We start from the raw sequence: 19,572 nt of genomic DNA, 5'->3' as shown, positions 1-19,572 counted from the left end.
TTTTTTGCTCTTGATTAGATTTTTTTCTTTCTGACTCTGGGAGCAAATAGGTGAGTAGTTGATATCATTTGGAGATACGTACTTTCAGTTTTATGAATGCTTATGATTATAGCCAGACTTCCCAGAGTAAATACTACTTAATGTTGAATACTAGCAAGGATGTCCACATTGCTTAGCATCTTACTGATGTATAATTTCTCTTCATTCCTAGATGCCTCTTTCCATCTTCCTAAATTATATAGTATTTGAAAAAGCAATGGAACAAGAAGGAGGTGAATTGTGACGCAGTTAAACTAATGTCCGTTGCAATACCTGAATTGAGAAAGGGCAGTATATGGCCCAAGATACTGAGTACAGGATTGCGAATATCTTTCTGGCTTTGTTTCTACCCTTGTTAAATTTCAATTGGTTTCATTAATCATATTCCATGTGCATGTTATGGAAATTATAGAATTCTTTTTAAGTGTTTTTTTTTTATTGGGTTGGTCAGATTATTTGGGAAGAGCTTGATCATAATGAGGCTTAAGTAATGAGAACCATTATGTTAGGATCTCTTTAACTTTTTAGGTAGAAGGCTACATCACAACTACAGATTATAACCTGTCATTGTTTAGCTATTGAAAATACATTTGGAAGGATGAGGGATAATACTTAATGAGGGTGTGCTGAGTGGAAAAAATAATTTGTATCATTTACTGTACAAAAATTTATTATAGATTGTTTTGGATAACCTGTAAAATTCTCAATATATAATTAGCTTTTAATAATTTTCCCAGTCCCACTGTACTTTGTGTACACAAATGTTAGTAAAAATAATCAAGTACATTTTTAAACAAAAACTATATGATAGTATCTTATGTGATCCATTCTTTTCTAATACTAAAATGCCAATTTAGAAACTGGCATAAACTTAACTCTATAATATGTGTATATGTATTTTTTCTTTTTGTCCCCTGAAATCTGTATTTTATATCTGTCTTTTATAGGGAGATAAAAAATTAAGGTGTGACTCTGCTGATCTTCGGCATGACATTGATCGCCGTAGAAAAGAAAGAAGTAAAGAACGGGGAGATTCCAAGGGCTCCAGAGAATCCAGTGGATCAAGAAAGCAGGAAAAAACTCCAAAAGATTACAAAGAATACAAATCTTACAAAGATGACAGGTAATTGTTCAAACTGACTAAGATAGGTTTTAGCTTCTAATTAGCCTTTAATAATTGTCAGCTTAATTGCTTTCAATTTTGACTGTGTAATCGAATGTTTAAATTTAAACAATTAAAATTATTTGTTTTACAGCAAAAATGTATTTGTCTTTTACACGGCTTATGGTGGATGAGGACAAAAACTTTGGAATAGCAAGCTAACACTGAAAAAAAAAATGACAAATTAATGTGTCCTATTATCCAGGCTACATCAGGAGGTTGGACTTCAATGCAGTGCATTTCTAGAAACAGTTTGTGTAAGAACTTTGGTTCGTTATGCTTGATTCCGCACTTTTTCAACTCATAACACCCAGAGTACAAGAATTTTTAAACTGATATCTAGTGGTTTAACATGGGCGAGATGGGGGGGAGGAAGGACTAGAAATAGCAATGTGTATTAGTCTTTCAAAATAGTATTTCCATGGAAACTGTTAGCAGTGGTAAGAGTTAACCACAGGTATGACCTTTTTGGATGTTGCATTAAATCTTGTAAATTTGATCATCATAGAGTCAAGTAAATAGGAACACAAAGTATTATAGATAATCTTTTTCCTTGCTATTCATTAGGTAAATGGTGGATTTTGTGTTATTATACTTACGACTGTTATTTGTAATGTCCTATGCTTGTAATTTGCTATAATGGTACTATAGCCCAAATCATACCAACTATTTTCACCCAGGGTGTACAAACTGCAGTCATTTTGAAACTTGGCCTTAAGAACATTCTTACTTTTTCCTATTCTTCTCTTCCTTTTGTTAAAGTAATAAAAGATGCAAGTTCATTTAAAAATATTAAAGAACTGAACCTTATTCTTGACCTTTACAGACTACTATTTTCTAACTGGCAGGCCCTAGCATGATTTCATTATTGATGTAAAACACATGCTGAAGGAGAATGGAAACAGACTGTGTCAAAGTTTAACACCCAGTTATTTTATTTACATAATAATTTCATGAGGGGATAGTGGTTTTGACTTGAAAAATATCTCTTCTGTTGTAAGATTCAACAGGGTCTTTATCTTTTTAAAAGTAGCACATTTTTTGTTGTTTTCTTTATTTTGCAGTAAACACAAAAGTAGAGAGCAAGATCATTCTCGATCTTCATCCTCTTCAGCATCCCCTTCTTCACCCAGTTCTCGAGAAGAAAAGGAAAGTAAGAAGGAAAGAGAAGAAGAATTTAAAACTCATCATGAAATGAAAGAATACTCAGGCTTTGCAGGAGTTAGCCGACCACGAGGAACCTTTGTAAGTGAATAAATTATATTTGATAGTTTGCTAGTTTATTTTAGAGTACCATATATAAGGAAGGTCATATATATGATTTAGAGATTATCTGTTATGTGTGTCATTATTTCTAAAGTCAGAGGTACTATTGAAACATGAAGTGGTATATGAAGTGCTGTCTTCATTTAGAAATGCCATTTTGAGATCTAGAAGCATCTGTATAAACTAGGTACTCTTCTTGACTTCAAGATCAATAACTGTACCTAGTATTTAAAGACCCAAGAATCAAGGAAAGTTAATGATTGAGATAACATTTCTTTAATCACTTAGTAAAGGTACTTTAAAACTTTAATAAAACCCCCCTGTATGTTCATCTCTGTATTAGAGTTATATTCATTTTGCCTGCTTTCTTCAAATCTTTGCTTATATGGGTATAAATCATAGAAATATTCCACATAGCATATATATTATCCCCATGTTTCCATAAGTCGTTATAATTATTAATATAATGACTTTATGGTAGTGCATCTTCTTACCTCTTTAATTTCTAGATTCACACTTCTACCTTGAGCAAGTATCTAGTTGGCTATTAGTAGAGTTCATTAATTAGATAATTTGGGAAGGAGAAGAGCTTTGCTTATATGATGATAGGTATGGCTGAATACTTGGGGCTTCTATGATAATTCAAAGAAATTCGACAGCTTTTGGTTAGTAAAAAGGAAAACCAACCTGATTATTTAAAAATATTAGTTCAGGCCATGAAAGTACAGTATTCTAACCCTTAGGTTGATCATTTCTTCTTAACCTACTCAACTTTTAGTTGGCAGAATTTTTTGCCTATGATATAAAATGGCCATCCTTTTCATCCTCAATGGCTGTGAGATTCAGATAGGAAATGAGGGCATATGGTTTTTGTTACTGCAGTAAAATTAGAGTTTGCATGTAACTAAATACCTTTTGATTGCATCACTAAACAACTTTGTTAATGTTAATCAGTTTCGAATTAGAGGCAGAGGAAGAGCCAGAGGAGTTTTTGCTGGGACAAATACTGGTCCAAACAACTCAAATACTACTTTTCAAAAGAGACCGAAGGAAGAGGAATGGGATCCAGAATATACCCCAAAGAGCAAGAAGTACTTCTTGGTGGGTGTTAGACATCTGTGTTTATTTGGTTTGCATTAATTTTCAAAGCATACTAGGTGAATACATTTGAGTACAGATATCCACTATAAGAAGATTCACCATTATGTGGGAAACCTTTTTTGAAATAATTACCCAGATGATTTGAAGTTTTGAAAATGTGGGTCCCTTTAGTCCTGTTCATACTTTCTTGATATTAAACATAGGCTGATCAGGGTAAACTAAAAATATACCTGATTTGTTAGCCACATTCAGAGAACATTATATTATAGTTGAGCTTAATGTTGGTTTTATATCTGTCTATAAGACAATGACAGTTGTAAAAGGTCTATCTTTTATGATAGCTATTTGTTTAAATTAAAGGGAGAAGAATTTTTTCAAAGCACTTGTAATTAAGAATTGCAGGGAGGCTGTCAACTATTGGAGAAAAAAGTTGATGAAAAATTACCTTATGGAGAAATTGCTGCTAGGTAAACTTATTTGTGCTTCCTGTGGCAGAGATGCTTTTCCCTCTGAAATAGTTTTTCAAGAATGAAGCTAGAGATGGTAGCTGAAGGATTCTCTAAAGATAGCCATTTTTGGCTCTTTGGCATGGGGAAAAGGGTCCCTCCTGCCTTATAGAGGTGGACAAGAACATACCAAAACTATTTTCAGAAATACTCATTTTTTTGTCATGGCTTTTCAGAGAATTGGTGTTTCAGAGACTGGTTCTGAAAATTAGTTGCTTTCATGGAGGAAAATTTTACTGGACTCGAAGAACTGTTGACTTTTTTAGTTGACTTTTTATAAATATATTTGAATAAGCCTGTGAATGTCCATGACATACCTACTTAGAGGTTATAGCTGTGTTTTGAAGTGGATCTCTATTTTGTCTGGGAAAACAGTATATTTGTTTCAAAAATACATTTCCATTTGCCTCTTTTTTTGGCATGTTAATGACCAAGAACAAAAAATGTTTACAGTGCATTATGCATAATGTTTTCTCAGTTTATGCTTCTTGAGTGGCTTGAATTGACATTCTGGAAAGTAAAAGGCATTTGATTGAGGTATGGAAAAATTTGAAAGATTCATCTACTTTGTGGTTTAAGAATTTATGTATTAACAGACTTAGTTTATGCTAGGTACTAAGGATGGAAAGACAAGTAGGATGTGATTCCAGTTTTTGACTTAAGAGACTAGTAGTAGAGAAACAAACGTTCTAAATATATATGGTGGCTTTTCCCACAGAAGGAATAGGTGGATTTTTGCAAAGGGGAGGGAGCGATTAGGAGAGATTTTTGTAGAGGAACTTCACTTTAATGTTGAGGTTAAGAGGTAGGCAAATGTACTGCACATAGCAGAAGGAGTGAAACAGCATGATATAGAGAACTCTAGTACTCGGATAGCTAGATGGTTGGTATAAGTTTGGGAAAATTGAGTACAAGGAGCCACAGTGTGAAAGGTCTTAGTGCTTTATTAAGAAAATAGAGTTTTAAGCAGAGTTTACAAAAAGCATGATTATTAAAAGTTAAATTGTTTGAGAAATATTGAGTCCCTAAACTAAGGGGCTAGAGTTGAGAAAAGGTGAAATAACATTTATAGGGACTTGATTTCAGGGATGTTGGTAGTGACAGGAAAGAATCTAAAGGAATCTATAGGAAAGAAGCTCCTTTCAGAAGATTGGGTTGTTCTGAACAGGTTGGATTTGAAGTGCCTGGGAGAAATGGAACTGTCCAGTGGATAGTTGCTAATTCAAATTTAAAGAAACAGATATCTAAGTGCTATCATTTTATATGTCACCATTAAAGCTGTGATAAGATCACAGAAGAGCTAAAAAGACCAACATTTAAAAAGTGGGGTGAAAAGTGAGAGAGAGTAACACTGTCAAAGAAGTAGACCAAGTATGATAGGTCAAAGAGTTAGGAGGGAATGAGAGGTGAACAAGTAGATAGTAATTGTTTACCACTTTTAACAATTTAATAATACAAAGTTTAGGCCACTTTTCTATGGCATTCTGAGTCTGCTATCCCTTAACTAGTACAACTCATTTTGGGTTGGCTTTTAATTAGGCAGTAGTTTATTAAGAAGAGTGTCTTATTTTAAGAATTTAGCCATTTGTAAGTAGGAGTAATATTTTTAAATATTGTTTTTCTGGGTTATATTTAAAAATCTTGGTCTCTTTATAAAGCCTACAAATTGATTTGCCACAGACTGATGATGTTCCCTAGAATATCAAGTAAAATTAACACACTTTTCCCCTTATAAATCAATTCACAAAGCAAATTATTTTGGTCTACATATGAGCCATTAAAATGGCAACTTTGGTTTTCACATGGATAGTTGAATTTAAAAGATTTTGTATCTTATATGTAAAGGAAACTTTCAGACAATGTTGAGGGAAAAGAAAGAAAAATACAATTGAGAAGAAAAGAAGTCTAAAACTAGACATTCATTCCCTTAGGTTCTTTCAGAACAATTGACCAATGTAAGAGTTTGCTCATATGGATGAAACATTAATACTTAGTAATAATAAATAACATTTATTTGGCATTAGGTACTATGCTAGGTGCTGTTCTGAGTGTACTGTATGTATTAATACTTACAAAAAGCCTTTTGAGTTGGGGCTGTTACTCCATTTTTATGGATGGAAAAAACTGAGGTGCAAAGGTTGAGTAGCTTAACCAGAGTTACGTGACTAGTAGCAATGGGGTCAGGACTTAAATTCATGCATTGGGCTCCAGAGTCAGGGTTCTGAAAGGCTTGTATATTTGTTGTTTAATACTGAGTTGTAGTAATCTTTGTTTTATTCTTTTCTGAAATTTCCTATCTCTAAGCTTTGTTTTATGCAAAGGTTTGGTAATGTTTTCAATAATAAAAATTCCAGGAAAGATAGTAGTTTTAGTTAGAACCCAAAATTCTATGGAGGCGGGGGGTGGGGGGTGGGGGGTGGTGAGTGTGAAGAGTTGTAGCAAGTGGGAAAGTACTGAAGTAGGCAGGTTCTCAGTGTTGAGTTGCTGTCTTCAAAGGAAGAGAAAATCCCTGGTTGGGAAGGAGGTTCAGGATTGAAGTTTTGGTAATTAACCCTTTGCAAAAGTTGATGATCAGTGGAGAATAGATGATTCAGAAGGTCTTGGTTCTAATATAGACTCCTTTGTTAACGTGTTCCTACCTGTGTATAAATATCCCACTTCTGGCTATTTGTAATCTGAGATAATTAAAATTTAACAATTTTAATAATGAGATTGAAATCTTTGATATAAAAATTTGAGTATGAAGAGTATGTTTAGCATGAAAAATCTCAAGTAGCTGCCAGGAATACCCTATGAAAGACACAATTTGTTTAGCTGCTGTTGTCTTTACCAAGTTTCAGATAATTGTATATTAAAAGCAATGGCTAGTTTAACCCTAGCGTCTAGTTTTGCCATTGGCTTTTCTATTATCTGTTAACTCTTAGTTGCCTGGTGTGGTAATCATATACTGCCACCAAGGTATCTGGGAAATGGGTTTTATGGGTGATGGTCACAAGGGGTAGAAAAAAGGGCTAGCTTTGTGACCTTGGGCAAGTTACTTAATTTCTCTGTGCCTCAGTTTCTTTATTTCTATAATGGGAATAGTAACAGTATTTTAGAGGGTTGTTGTGAGGTTTAGATGAAAAAAATACATGTAAAGTGTTCAGAACAGTGCCAGACCTATATTAGGCACTATAAAAACATTTTTTGCCACCGTTTATTGAGTGCTTGCTTGTCAGACACTGGGCCAGGCACTTTGTACTGGTCTGTGTTTCCTCAAGGAACACATTATTGAAATAAGGAAGTAAATTCTAGAGAGGTTTCCCAGAGTTGTTACAGTTTCTGATAAGATTTAAACTCGTGCTTCTCCAAAACCTAGAATCCATGGAGTATTACATAAATATCATTTAAAAAAAACACTAACTATAATGTTGGGTATGTTAATGCAATAAGGAAGCATGAAATTACGTAGTTGAGTGGGAATTATTTTTAGTGGCAGACTGTTATAAAGTAGTTTGTTTTTGGTTTGTAATAAACGCTCTTGGCTTTAAATTTACACTTTTGATAGTTCCAAAATTAATTCATTACAGAGTCATGTACACCTCTATGTAGTAAGATTTCATTGGTTTGGTGAATATAGATTATTAGCAGTTGGTAAGTTCTCCTTCATATGGTCTGTTAGTTACCCATATAATTGAACTTTCCAAGCTCTGAAGGGGGTTAATCAGTTGAGTGTGTCCAAAGGCACAATCTATGTTTTGAAAAAAAATACTCCTATCACATACTATGTAAAAAAAAGTTTCAGCGGCTTTGGATGGTTGCTCGCTTACTAGTACTCCATAGATTATACAACATAGATTACATAGTATTATACCCCCTTTTCTCATAAAGGGTCATCATTGTGCTTTATTACCCATTTTTTGTGGGTGACAAAGCCAAAAAATTATTAGCAGTTAATTAAATTACTTATAGGACTCCTTTTTGACCTTTTGTATGCGTAATACCCATCTCCAACTCATCTACAAAATCGAGTACTTTTCCGCTTTGCAGATTGTTTTTGCTTAATAGAACAATTCACAATTTGGGGAACATCTGTATTTGAATACAATTAATGAATAATTAAAGCTGGAATGCGATAACACTTTAGATGAAGAAGAGCTGAGTGAGGTGTTAACTCTAGGGACGGTGTCATGATTTACCGCTGAAATTCTCTAGCCCAGAACATTGATATATACTATAAATTGATCTAGATTTAAATCTCAGAAGATTTAAAGTCTAGTTTTGTATGTAAAGTATAAAATAATAACACTGGTTTTATTTAGTGAATGTTGTTATAATGATATATTTGTGACTTTCTGCATTTTGATGACTAGGGTAATTTTGCTGGGAAAAGCTAGTTATCTTATCTCATTGCATATGGCCACATGCAATGAGATAAAATAAGAAGTGGACTTAAATTGACATAATAATAGAAAAAAAACAAAACTCAGAATTCCGAAAATGGTAATTTAGCAGTTGAGATTCTCCTAATGATTATCTGGGTGACCCTCAGTGCTTGGGTTGCTAAGTAGTAAGATGTAGGTATTCTCTTGACGATGGAATGTATTTTTGTTGAAAAAATTCAGTTTTACTGGTTTTGTTTTATTGTGTTTTAGAATATTACCAGTCTCATACACCCAGTCTTCAGAAGATTAATACTATGATTTATGATTGGAGAAATGATCATCATCTTTACAAGAAACGCATTTCATTGACAGTTGTTTTTAACCTTTCTGTAGCATGACGACAGAGATGATGGTGTGGATTATTGGGCCAAAAGAGGAAGAGGTCGTGGTACTTTTCAACGTGGCAGAGGGCGCTTTAACTTCAAAAAATCAGGTAGCAGTCCTAAATGGACTCATGACAAATACCAAGGGGATGGGATTGTTGAAGATGAAGAAGAGACCATGGAAAATAATGAAGAAAAGAAGGACAGACGCAAGGAAGAAAAGGTACAAGACTTCAACTTGTGATTCTGACAGATTTTTTTGGTATAGGTTTGGTGGGTTAATTATTTCATTTTTAGGAACAGTTACTAATATGGTTCCTTTTTACTCTCCACATCTTCTGTTAATCTTTAATTTTTCTCTTTTAGGAATAATAAATATGAAGTAAGATTGCAACAGAGAGCAGAACTTGCACTCACCATTTTTTACCTGAAATTTTGTTTTCAAATAAGAATGTAAGCATTTTACTTAAATTTTACTGTTTGCAACTAGTCTATAGAAATTTTGTTTTAAGTCTTCAAATATCTTGAGAAATAGTAGACTGTATGTTGAAAATTGTATTGAATAAAGTAGAAAATTGTTACGTACCATATTTGTAACTATCAACTTAAAAAAAAAAATTTTAACGTTTTTGTTACATGCCTTGTAATTCTGCTTTGTCTATAAGATATGGTCAAGTACAGCTCTGTGAAAGTTCTGATTCTCTTCCTTCCCTGTTTGTTAATGTTTTATTCTGAAGTAAACGTTAGCTCTGCATATAAATCCTGGAACAGGAATTGTTTATAGAGACTACACTAATTATTTTAACTGTATACATCTGTTTAATTTGAACACACTACATTGTAGGGTGACTAATTTTTGAAGTACACCACAGACAAAAAGTTGATACTTTGGTAAACTAAGCTAGTTTAGAACTTAAGCAAATGCTTAAGGTATAAAAAAAGCTTTGCCAATAACTAAAATGTACAAGCTATTAAAAATTAGATTGAAAAGTTTGAGAAAATGTTATTTTTACTGAAAGTAAGCAGTGGCCTATAAACATTCTTAGGAGCCTTTTCTATTTGCGTTCAAAATTGAGTGTTCTTTTTCTAATTTGATAGTTTGAGTCATGGTCTTAGATATTAGCTATTTGTGAGAGGAAACTGGTTTGTAATAATGCTGCAAATAGAAACCCCATTCCTACTGAACATCTTAGTTTTAAACAGAGCAAAACCTGTAATCCTGGGGTTGGTATGGAGGAGGTTTATTCTGCATAATAAGTTGATACATTAGTACCTGATTTTATATCTTACATATTTATTTGAGCTGAACATTAGTTTGTAGTGCATCTATTAGTAAAAATAGAGAAACATAACATACTGTTCATTAATAGTATTTTAAGTAAATTGTTTTCCAATGTCACCAATAAAAGTTTTGGCAGGAAGCTTGTTGCCGCATTGATCTAACTTGGTTTTTTTTCCTCCCGTTTCAGTTGCAGTATGTAAAATGGCTTTTTCTTTTTCTTCTTAAGGGTTGTATTCTTCAGGTAGATAATTTTTCAAATGTGAATTTTATTTTGTGTCTATATGATAGCTCTTAAAGAAGTGAAAATCTGAAATAGTAAATTTCAATGTTAAGTCTGCTTTTTGGGCATATATAAAACTAGACACATTTGTTAATTTAGTTGTGTGTGTTAAAAGGAACTAATGCTTATTCTGTTAATGTAAACTTTTGAAGATCTTAAGTGTATTGCTCTTTCATCTTAAACACTTTTGAGAATTTGCAATGCATCTAGCAACCTGGATTTACAGCCAGGGACATTGGTTGAGAGCTGAGCTGTTGGAAACAAAACTAAAAGCAACCTCAACATATGTGATGTTTATGGCCCTCAGCTCCTTAGTATTGTGTGATTTCCCTCCATAACGTGTCTTTCTGAAATTGTCTATTAAAACAGAGGAAATACCTGCCAAAGCAAGTATGTATTGCATTAATCAGGACATAACTAATATTGTCCTGTTCAGAATAATATTTACGTGTGAAAGCAACATGATGTAATCCCCAACTCAGAATTTTCATGACCCTTCTGTATACAAATAAATAAGTAAGAGTTACTTGATTAGACATCAAATCTGTGTGCATGACTATCTGCTTATCTACTTAAGACAATGGGTAAAAGATCTGTGAAATTAATAGGGAGTGGGAATAAATCTACTTAATTCCTGTGGGCGGGTTATATTTTAAGTTCAAATGCATTACTTTAACCTTTGGTTACTTTCATTCTGTTAAGCAAAATTGAGGAAAGAGTATGATACCAGAATATAATACTAGGCTAGGGTGATTGTGAGAACTCTGTAATAGAATGTCATTGTGGTTGTTATCTTTTTCAGATCCAAGCATATAAAAAGTAGCCTGTATATTTTTTTAAGCCACAGTTTAACTCCACACTTTACAACATTATAAAAGTTGAACGTTCCTCTTGATAAGGATATTTGCTTACAAGTGCTAAGAAATAACTTTTTGATACTGCATTAACAGACTTTGTTTTGCCTAGAGAAGGCAGTAAAAATGAACCAAAGGATATTTCCAGAAAGGATTAAGAAAGCTGTTTAAGAAGGCCATGACTCTTTTAGTGTTTATGTGTACCTTTCAGCATCCTAGGAATTTTTATATTAAAAGCAAAATGTTTTTCCAATTACAGTCTACTTCAGGAATTACTATTGTTCCTTTTGTCACAGGTAAAATCAGTGTTGGGAATTACAATTTGAGAAAAATATTACCCAGTAAGATTGAATGTAGATGGCTAAATGATTCTTACTCAGTGTGATGTATAATGCAACAGGGACCCTTGTAAATTGTCATATGCCAATAAAATGTCACAAGTAATAACGGCTGTTGTTTTTTTTACCTGTGTCTATTCTATACCACTTAGTTCTATGGCCTATTTCTAGATTTTAGAATATCAGCACATCTGTTAGGGAGATTACTGGTGTGGTAAGGCTTGATAAATGCCTTATAAAATTTCTCAAACCCCGTTACTGATTTTTTTCCTCTTGTTTCCCCTGGGAAAATGGGAAATTTTACAGTTGGTAAATCTAACTAAGCCATTATTTTGAAATAGAGGAATTCTAGATTTTTAGTTTAATCCTCTTTTAATCTGGGACCTTATCACCCATAGTAATATGGTGATTACTTCTTTTTCTAAAAACATAGTAGCTAGTGAATAACTAAAAAGAATTGTCCTTTTACTCACTTTGTGTAAGATCTGATATAATTATTACCATGTGCCATCCTGTCAACTTTAACAAAACATTTTCAGGGAAATTTGTGTGCTGAGACAAACTGACACATTTTGACTCATAAAAATGGCAAATTATCCCTTAAAAATTTTGTGAGAGAGCCAGATGTGGTGGCTCGTGCTTGTAGTCCCAACACTTTGGGAGGTGGGTGGATCATGAGATGAAGAGATTGAGACCATCCTGGCTAACATGGTGAAACCCTATTTCTACTAAACAATGCAGAAGTTGGCTCGGTGTGGTGGCATGCGTCTGTAATCCCAGCTCCTCAGGAGGCTGAGGCAGGAGAAACACTTGAACCTGGGAAGCAGAGGTTGCAGTGAGCTGAGATCGCACCCCTTGCACTCCAGCCTGATGACAGAGCGAGACTTCGTTATAAAAAAATTTTTTTTGAGAGAAAACTGTGTGTATGTATATATGCATGTAAAGGGTTGTGTAAGATCATTGGTAGCTTGATTATACTGGATTGTTATATAAAAATTTCTTATAAAAAAGTATGCTACGTTATTAGGGACATTTAACTTATTTTTCTTTTTCTGGGTTTCCACTGGAATCCCTTTGGTGGGGATGTACCTTAAGTTTCCTTTTGGAATAATATACTTTTACATCCAGGAAGAGAAGTACAGAGGCCTTTCTCAGTTTACAAAGTTGCTGAAGAGGGAAGGCAAATGGAGAAATAAACTTCATTGACTTTGGGATTAATTTGGCTAGACTCAATCTCTTGAGTATACTTAAAAATTAGAAAGTAATATCTTTTATACGTTTAGAGTTCTCACGTAGTTCAAACTATTCTTAAATGTTTCAAATTTTATTGGGTTTATACTAAAAATTAGTACACTATTCTAATGAAGTTTAAATGAATAAACTTTAAATTTCTTAGGATTCAGGAATGTATGGAATCTAGTATTTAATTGATTTGAGAGCCATGGAGATTGTGTTAATTTATGAGCTGGACTTCTTTTGTTTTAGAAACTTGCACTAATGATTAACGTTATGTCAGTGATGGTATGAAACCAAACTTGTACCTTTCATTAAGGGTGCCAGTTTTCTTTATGTTACCAAATTATACCTTGAGCCTTTAACAATGTATCTCACTAATCTAATTTGTCTTAAGTGTGATAGGTATATAGGAAAATTTTTCTTACAGATACTTTTGGTGTTTTGCCAGTGACCTGATTTGTAACACAAACAAAGTGCAGAAGGTAATACTGAAAATAGAAAAGGGTTGCGTGAGCAGGCTTTCATGCTTTTCCCCCAAGAATCTGAATTGAATTTTTCTTAATCATTTGGGGTTGGCTAGCTTCCAGATTCATTAATAATGAGCTCTCTCTTTAATAGAAGTATATGATAGTAGTAACAGTACATTTAGGTGGTGTGAAATGATTTACAATCACAGCATGAACTATGTATTTGGGAATGATAACTCTCTGGTACTGTCATAGTGATTGCAGATTTCATGTACTGTGAAGAGCCTCAATAAATAAAAAGCACTCACCCTCCAGAATTGTAGTTTACTACCTTACTGAGTCCCTCCATATGGAAAATATCTCAGTCTCTCTTGTACTAGAAGGGAAAACTAAACATGAAAAGGAATGTTAAACGCACCTCAGCCTCCTTAGTAGCTGGGATTACAGGTATGTGCCACCACACCAGCTAATTTTTTTGCATTTTTAGTGGAGACAGAGTTTCACTATGTTGGCCAGGCTAGTTTTGACCTCCCGACCTCAGGTGACTTGCCCGTCTGGGTGTCCCAAAGTGCTGGGATTACAGGCGTGAGCCACCACCCCGGCCAGAATTTTATTATTTTTAATTTAGTATGCTCACACATCCAGCCAGCAGGCTTAATTTATTTTTTAGTTTTTACTTTGCCAAAAGATTTTCCCACTCCAGAATTTTTTTTTTTTTGGAAGGAGTTGAGTATCACTGCCAAATGTACTTGGGTGTGGTGGCTTATGCCTGTAATCCCAGCACTTTGGGAGGCTAGATGATCACCTGAGGAGGTCGGGAATCGTGAGACCAGCTTGGCCAACATGGCAAAACCCCGCCTCTGCTAAAAATATAAAACAGCAGGGTACAGTGGTGTGCGCCTGTAATCCCAGTTACTTGGGTGGTGGAGGCACCAGAATTGCTTGAACCCAGGAAGTGGAGGTTGCAGTGAGCGGAGATCACACCACTGCACTCTAGGCTGGGTGACAGAGTGAGGGTCTGTCTCAAAAACAAAGAACTGATTAACTGGTGTCTGCATACTATTATTAAAATGGCTTGAAAAAACAGACGTGGAGTAATACCGCCTCAACATATAACTGATGAATCAGATTTCTGAGTAATCTAGAGTTCATATACTGCAGTTAAGGGGATTTGTCCGCTGGGAAAAATGACTGTCTTTTAGAACTTAATTTTAATTTGTACTGTTAATTGGAAAATGGGATGTAAAAGTCATGAAAGTCTTTGATAGAACTTGGAGTGAAAAATGAATGGCTTCTTATTTAAAAGGAAAAAAGTAACAATTTCATTCATGACTTACTGGAAAACTAAAACCTAATTTTTAGAGTCCTTTCTAGATTTCAAAGTATACCTTTTCCCCTTGATATAACCTTAAGATGATCTTCATATTTATAAACAAGAATATTTGTCCTTTACAAAAGATAGGGTTCAGTTAACAGAACTGAGTTATATAAAATTCTGGAATGTTAGCTTTAGATAGAAAACTCTAGTCGAGGTGTGGGGAGATCAGATAATTGGGAAGAAAAGGCATATGGCTTTTCATGTGGTTAACAGATTTAGCTGTCTGGCCCTTTCTGGACAATATTATATCTTGATTTTATCCTGTATTCTCAACTTGGACAACACTAGAAAATAAGTATTTGGCTAAATAGTCTCTCACTAAAAGGAAAGAGATTCAGAGCTTGAATTGGCCAATAGTAGCTATATCAAAAAGGGAAATAAGGTATGCAATTTTCAGTATCAAATGAAACCATTTCTGGGAAGCATAACTATTCCTGCTTCCACATCTTGAGATACTTGTCCTTACGTTTTCATTTAGATGTTTATATTACTAGAGTAAGTCTTCCTAGAATAGGAACAGGTTTTCAAATGAGTGTTACTTGTGACATTTTTTTCTGGTGGCTGAGGACATAATGCAGAGTGTGTAACAGTAATAATAGGCCTTAAAGACAGTCGCGTCTGAATATGATAGTGCTCCAGGTATTAGGAATATCTAGCAGAGTAATTGGATTAGGATGTATATTCTTAAAGCAACTGTTACATGGATGTAACTTGCAGGTTTAAAATTCTGTATTTTGTTTATTTTGGTAAGTATGAGCTAGGCACTGGAGCAGCAAGATAAGGCTTTGTCCTTTTTATTCTTGCACTGTATATAATACATGAAAATAATATTTTCTTGGTTTATATATTCATAGGCCCTATTTTTTGAATGAGCTAGGCTCCAAATAATGGGGTACTAATATGCAAATCAGGATTCTTTTAGTAACTCTTTGGTACTTCTAAGGATCCAGTTCTCTGTCATTCAGAGTTCATCTATTTAAACTCGCCTCTCCTAAACACTGGGAAGCTTCAAAATTTTAGACACATGGTATGTTGACATGTTCTTAAACATAATTTTCTGGTATCTTAGACAAATCTCCGTCCTGCACTATGTTACTGAATAAGTTGAGAACTAGATGTGAGTATTGATACAACAAAGAAGGTTATGGAGAAGTTTCAAAAGTAGTTCTCAGATAACACTGCCCAGTAATAAATTTCATATATATAACAGCCACAACCTATCTTGAATGTACTGTTGATATAAGCCATTTGGTAGTCTCAGTAGTCATTAAGGAAAAGGACAGCAGAATTAAGTTAAAATACCATAGTGGGTTGAAAATCTAAGTCCCGCCTGGCTAAGTAACGTTTAGGATCATCATCGCATAACAACTACACAATATCATAGTGTTAATCCTAAATCATAAAAGATTAGTTGGGAATGTGTGATTAATAAGAATTTTGAAAAAGTTTTAAGGTGTGACAAGTGCCTGAAGGGTAAAATATCCATTTGAGAAAATCCATTCTAATACCTCAAAATCCCCTGATAATGCCAACTCAGTGCTAAATTGTTTAAAGCTCATCAAGGAAAATGACTTCCTTACGTAAGAGGGACTTTAGACAAAATGGATCTTTTCCTGAGCTAATAGAGTTTCTGGCATAAAGTATTATAATATGTAATAGGATAAGGTGTAGGAGAAAAATGTGAGATAAAACTAAACCTCTCACTAATCATTTTCAATGTCAAACTTTCCTCGCATATTGCTGCCAGTTTTTATTCAAAATTTCCAAGCTTACTATTATACAAAGTTCCCTTGCCATTTTGCCATTTGAATATCCAAAAGGTAAAAGATAACTAAAAACCTATTGTTTAAAAGGAAGTAGAAAGGCAATACAGATTTCAGATGAGGGCCTGAAAGTAACTGGAATAGATACAGAGTTTTCACGGTGCACTCATATTTCAGTGTTAAACATGTTCTGGCACTTAAGCATTTCACAGCTGTTGTCTTTATGGCTAAGTTTACAAAGTGAGAGGGGGTAGCAAACATTAGTAAATAGTAGTACATAGCGTTGGTATGGGGAAGGAACAAGAATCGTGGAAGTACTTTGTGAATGAGAGGTTTTCAAATATTTTTATCTAGATGCTGGTGACTGAAATTGACCTCTTAAACTTCTCCTGAACTCCGATTTTTCCCTCCAACTCTTCCCTGGATAGTTCTGCTGGAACTTCAACACCGCAAACAGAATTCATCATCTGTACCCCATACTACTGCAAACTGATGTTCTTTCCTTTATCCATTTAGCTAATTGGACATCCCTATAAAGTATGTTCTGTCTTTCCCTTTCCACCACCACACCCTCCACCCAAATAATAGATGCTCATCACTGTCCCCACTTGTTGCATTGGTCTAGTTTGGACTTGACCCATAAATTTCATCTTTATATTGCCATCTCTGGGATGTTTTTCCAGTGCAAAATTATTTTAAAACTAAATTGATGTCTTATTGCCTGAACCTTAGTCATGATGAACTATAGGAACTCCCTATGAGCTGTTTTTTGCCGCCTTGCCTTATGCTACTCCTTGTTCACTCTCCTATCTAGTCTTACACCATAGAAAAAAATTTCCAATTCCTTTTTTTCTGAGGCCACTGAATGTTGAACATACCTTTAGGCTAGCAATTCATTCCACTTAACATGTCTCTGCCAGAATAAAATTTTAGCGTTTAATACTGTGCATGGCACACATACTGTAGTTATGTAATAAATGGTCCTTGAGTGTATTAATGAAAGAATGATAATTGCATATTTATAGAGGCTTGATTTAATTTTATGGCTGCTGCTGCTAGAAACAAATACATTCTGGGCTGTCTTGTGCTGAATAAGAGTTCACCTTGTGGTGATCAGGAAAGTTATATTGTTAATCTTTCCTTCATTGTTCAAGTCACCCCTGCATGTTTTGGAGTACCATGTTTAATTTACTATATTTAAAAAAGAATCGCGGTGGCTCACGCCTGTAATCCCAGCACTTTGGGAGGTCGAGGCGGGTGAATCACGAGGTCAAGAGATTGAGACCATCCTGGTCAACATGGTGAAACCCCGTCTCTACTAAAAATACAAAAAATTAGCTGGGCATGGTGGCGCGTGCCTGTAATCCCAGCTGCTCAGGAGGCTGAGGCAGGAGAATTGCCTGAACCCAGGAGGCGGAGGTTGTGGTGAGCCGAGATCGTGCCATTGCACTCCAGCCTGGGTAACAGGAGCGAAACTCCGTCCCGGGGGGGGGTTGGGTGGGGGAAGAATCTAGGAGCTTTAGGTATGAAATAGTGTCATGTGAATAGTTGGAAAAGGTAAGTTTACTATAGGAAAATGATTACGAGATAGGTGTGTGTGTTTGTGTTTGAGATGGAGCCTTGCTCTGTTGCCCAGGCTGGAGTGCAATGGTGCAACCTCAGCTCACTGCAACCTCTGCCTCCCGGGTTGAGGCGAGTCTTCCGCCTCAGCTTCCACAGTAGCTGGGATTACAGGCACACACCGTCATGCCCAGTTAATTTTTGTATTTTTGTAGAAACGAGTTTTTGCCATGTTGGCCACGACGGGGAAAGGGAGGAGGTTATAAAGTGGTTTATTCACAAGGGCAAAGGGAAGGACAAGGAACTTGAGAAAATTGTAACTTAGTCCATGTAGGGGTTCTGACCCATCACCCTTCTTCTGCACGTATTTTCAGCCTTATCCAGCACAGACTGCTGGGCATATCACTATATTTGCTATCAATTGTTTTGCTAGTTGCTTAGTCCCAAATAATTCTTTTCTGTCATCCCACATCTAGTTATTTTATTCAACAAATAGATTGAATGCCTATTATATATCAGGCACTCTTCTAAAGCACTGGGGAAAGATACAGCATGGATCAAAACAAATTCCTGTTCTGGAGTCTACAATTTAGTTTGGAGATAGAGAAGCAAAATTAAATATACATGGTGATAAGTGCTATAGAGAAAAGCAAGTAGGCTTAGAATGGAGAGAGATGCCCCACTGGCATGTAAGCTCGAGGAGGACAAGGACCTGACCTGCTCATTAAACCATTTTCCGTACTTAGAATGGTGTCTGCCGCGTAGTAGATACCCATTATTGGTTGAATGAGTAAATGATGTTGGCCATAGACAAATTCGTTCCAAACTTATGTCAGTAGCAGGCACACATCTTAAATTGTTATGTCACTCCGGTGCACTTCTTGCTGAAATTCAGAAGAGGAAGCTATTTGGTATGAAGCCAATAACGTCAACTCAGAAATGGAAATTGGGTTATCACCTGCTTCGAGTCTCAGCCCGAAGTTTTCAGGAAACAGCGAGCTTCGCTGTGACATGTCACTAGAAGCCTTGCCTACTAAGTACATGTCCATCCTCGGCTAAGTCAGGAGGGTGTCCGGCCCATATGCGGTAGCCTGGATACGTAGGTGTATTTAGTGAACGAACGAACGAATCCTAGCCACTGCAAAGCTGCAAAACCCTCGGGGATAGTGCTTGGCTTCTATTAGTCTCACTGGTATTTTAATATTAGCTGAACAAATGAAATGACCAAAAAATAAATCGTGACTTTGTGTCAGGCGAACTTGGGAAGGCGGGTGCGCTTTGGGTCCAGCGGTATGGGTAACATACTCTCTGCAAAAAGTTAAGTAGGGTACGAACTCTGGATTCCAAGTCCAGCTCACCGGTTTGTACCTAAAACCTTGCCCTGCGCCTGCGCCACCGTCCTAGCGCGACCTGCCCAGCCCGCTAGCTCCTCTTGGCTGTCTCGCGGAAGACCCGCCTCTTGAGAAGGAGAAACAGTCGCTTCCCGAATTGCCTGACGTCATGGGATGACCAATCAGAAGCAGCAATCTTCAGTCTCGCCCAATGAGACCGGGCATAGGTCCTGGCCCGCGGAGTTTGATTTCGTCCTGTGAT

At 35.6% G+C, this 19,572-nt stretch overlaps 1 protein-coding gene across 15 annotated transcripts in view; it reads left to right on the top strand.

Annotated features, from left to right (window-relative positions):
- The window catches only part of BCLAF1 (BCL2 associated transcription factor 1), a 34,614-nt gene extending 22,933 nt beyond the window's left edge, over nt 1-11,681 (top strand). For 7 of the 15 annotated variants that reach the window (XM_078370133.1, XM_078370135.1, XM_017971417.4 and 4 more), the window contains exons 9-13: nt 987-1,162; nt 2,266-2,446; nt 3,422-3,568; nt 8,832-9,044; nt 9,188-11,681. In XM_078370133.1, the coding sequence (XP_078226259.1) occupies nt 987-1,162; nt 2,266-2,446; nt 3,422-3,568; nt 8,832-9,044; nt 9,188-9,193 (723 nt within the window). In that variant the 3' untranslated portion in view covers nt 9,194-11,681. Of the gene's footprint in view, nt 1-986; nt 1,163-1,295; nt 1,459-2,265; nt 2,447-3,421; nt 3,569-8,831; nt 9,045-9,187 lie in introns of all 15 variants that reach the window. The other 8 variants (XM_078370134.1, XM_054254464.2, XM_008995127.5 and 5 more) reach the window with 3 other exon arrangements.
- The last annotated feature ends 7,891 nt before the right edge of the window (nt 11,682-19,572 follow it).

Source organism: Callithrix jacchus, chromosome 4 (assembly GCF_049354715.1).
Source record: "Callithrix jacchus isolate 240 chromosome 4, calJac240_pri, whole genome shotgun sequence".
In the NCBI taxonomy this organism is placed as follows: Eukaryota; Metazoa; Chordata; class Mammalia; order Primates; family Cebidae; genus Callithrix; species Callithrix jacchus.
This window is presented reverse-complemented; position numbering and strand designations above follow the sequence as displayed.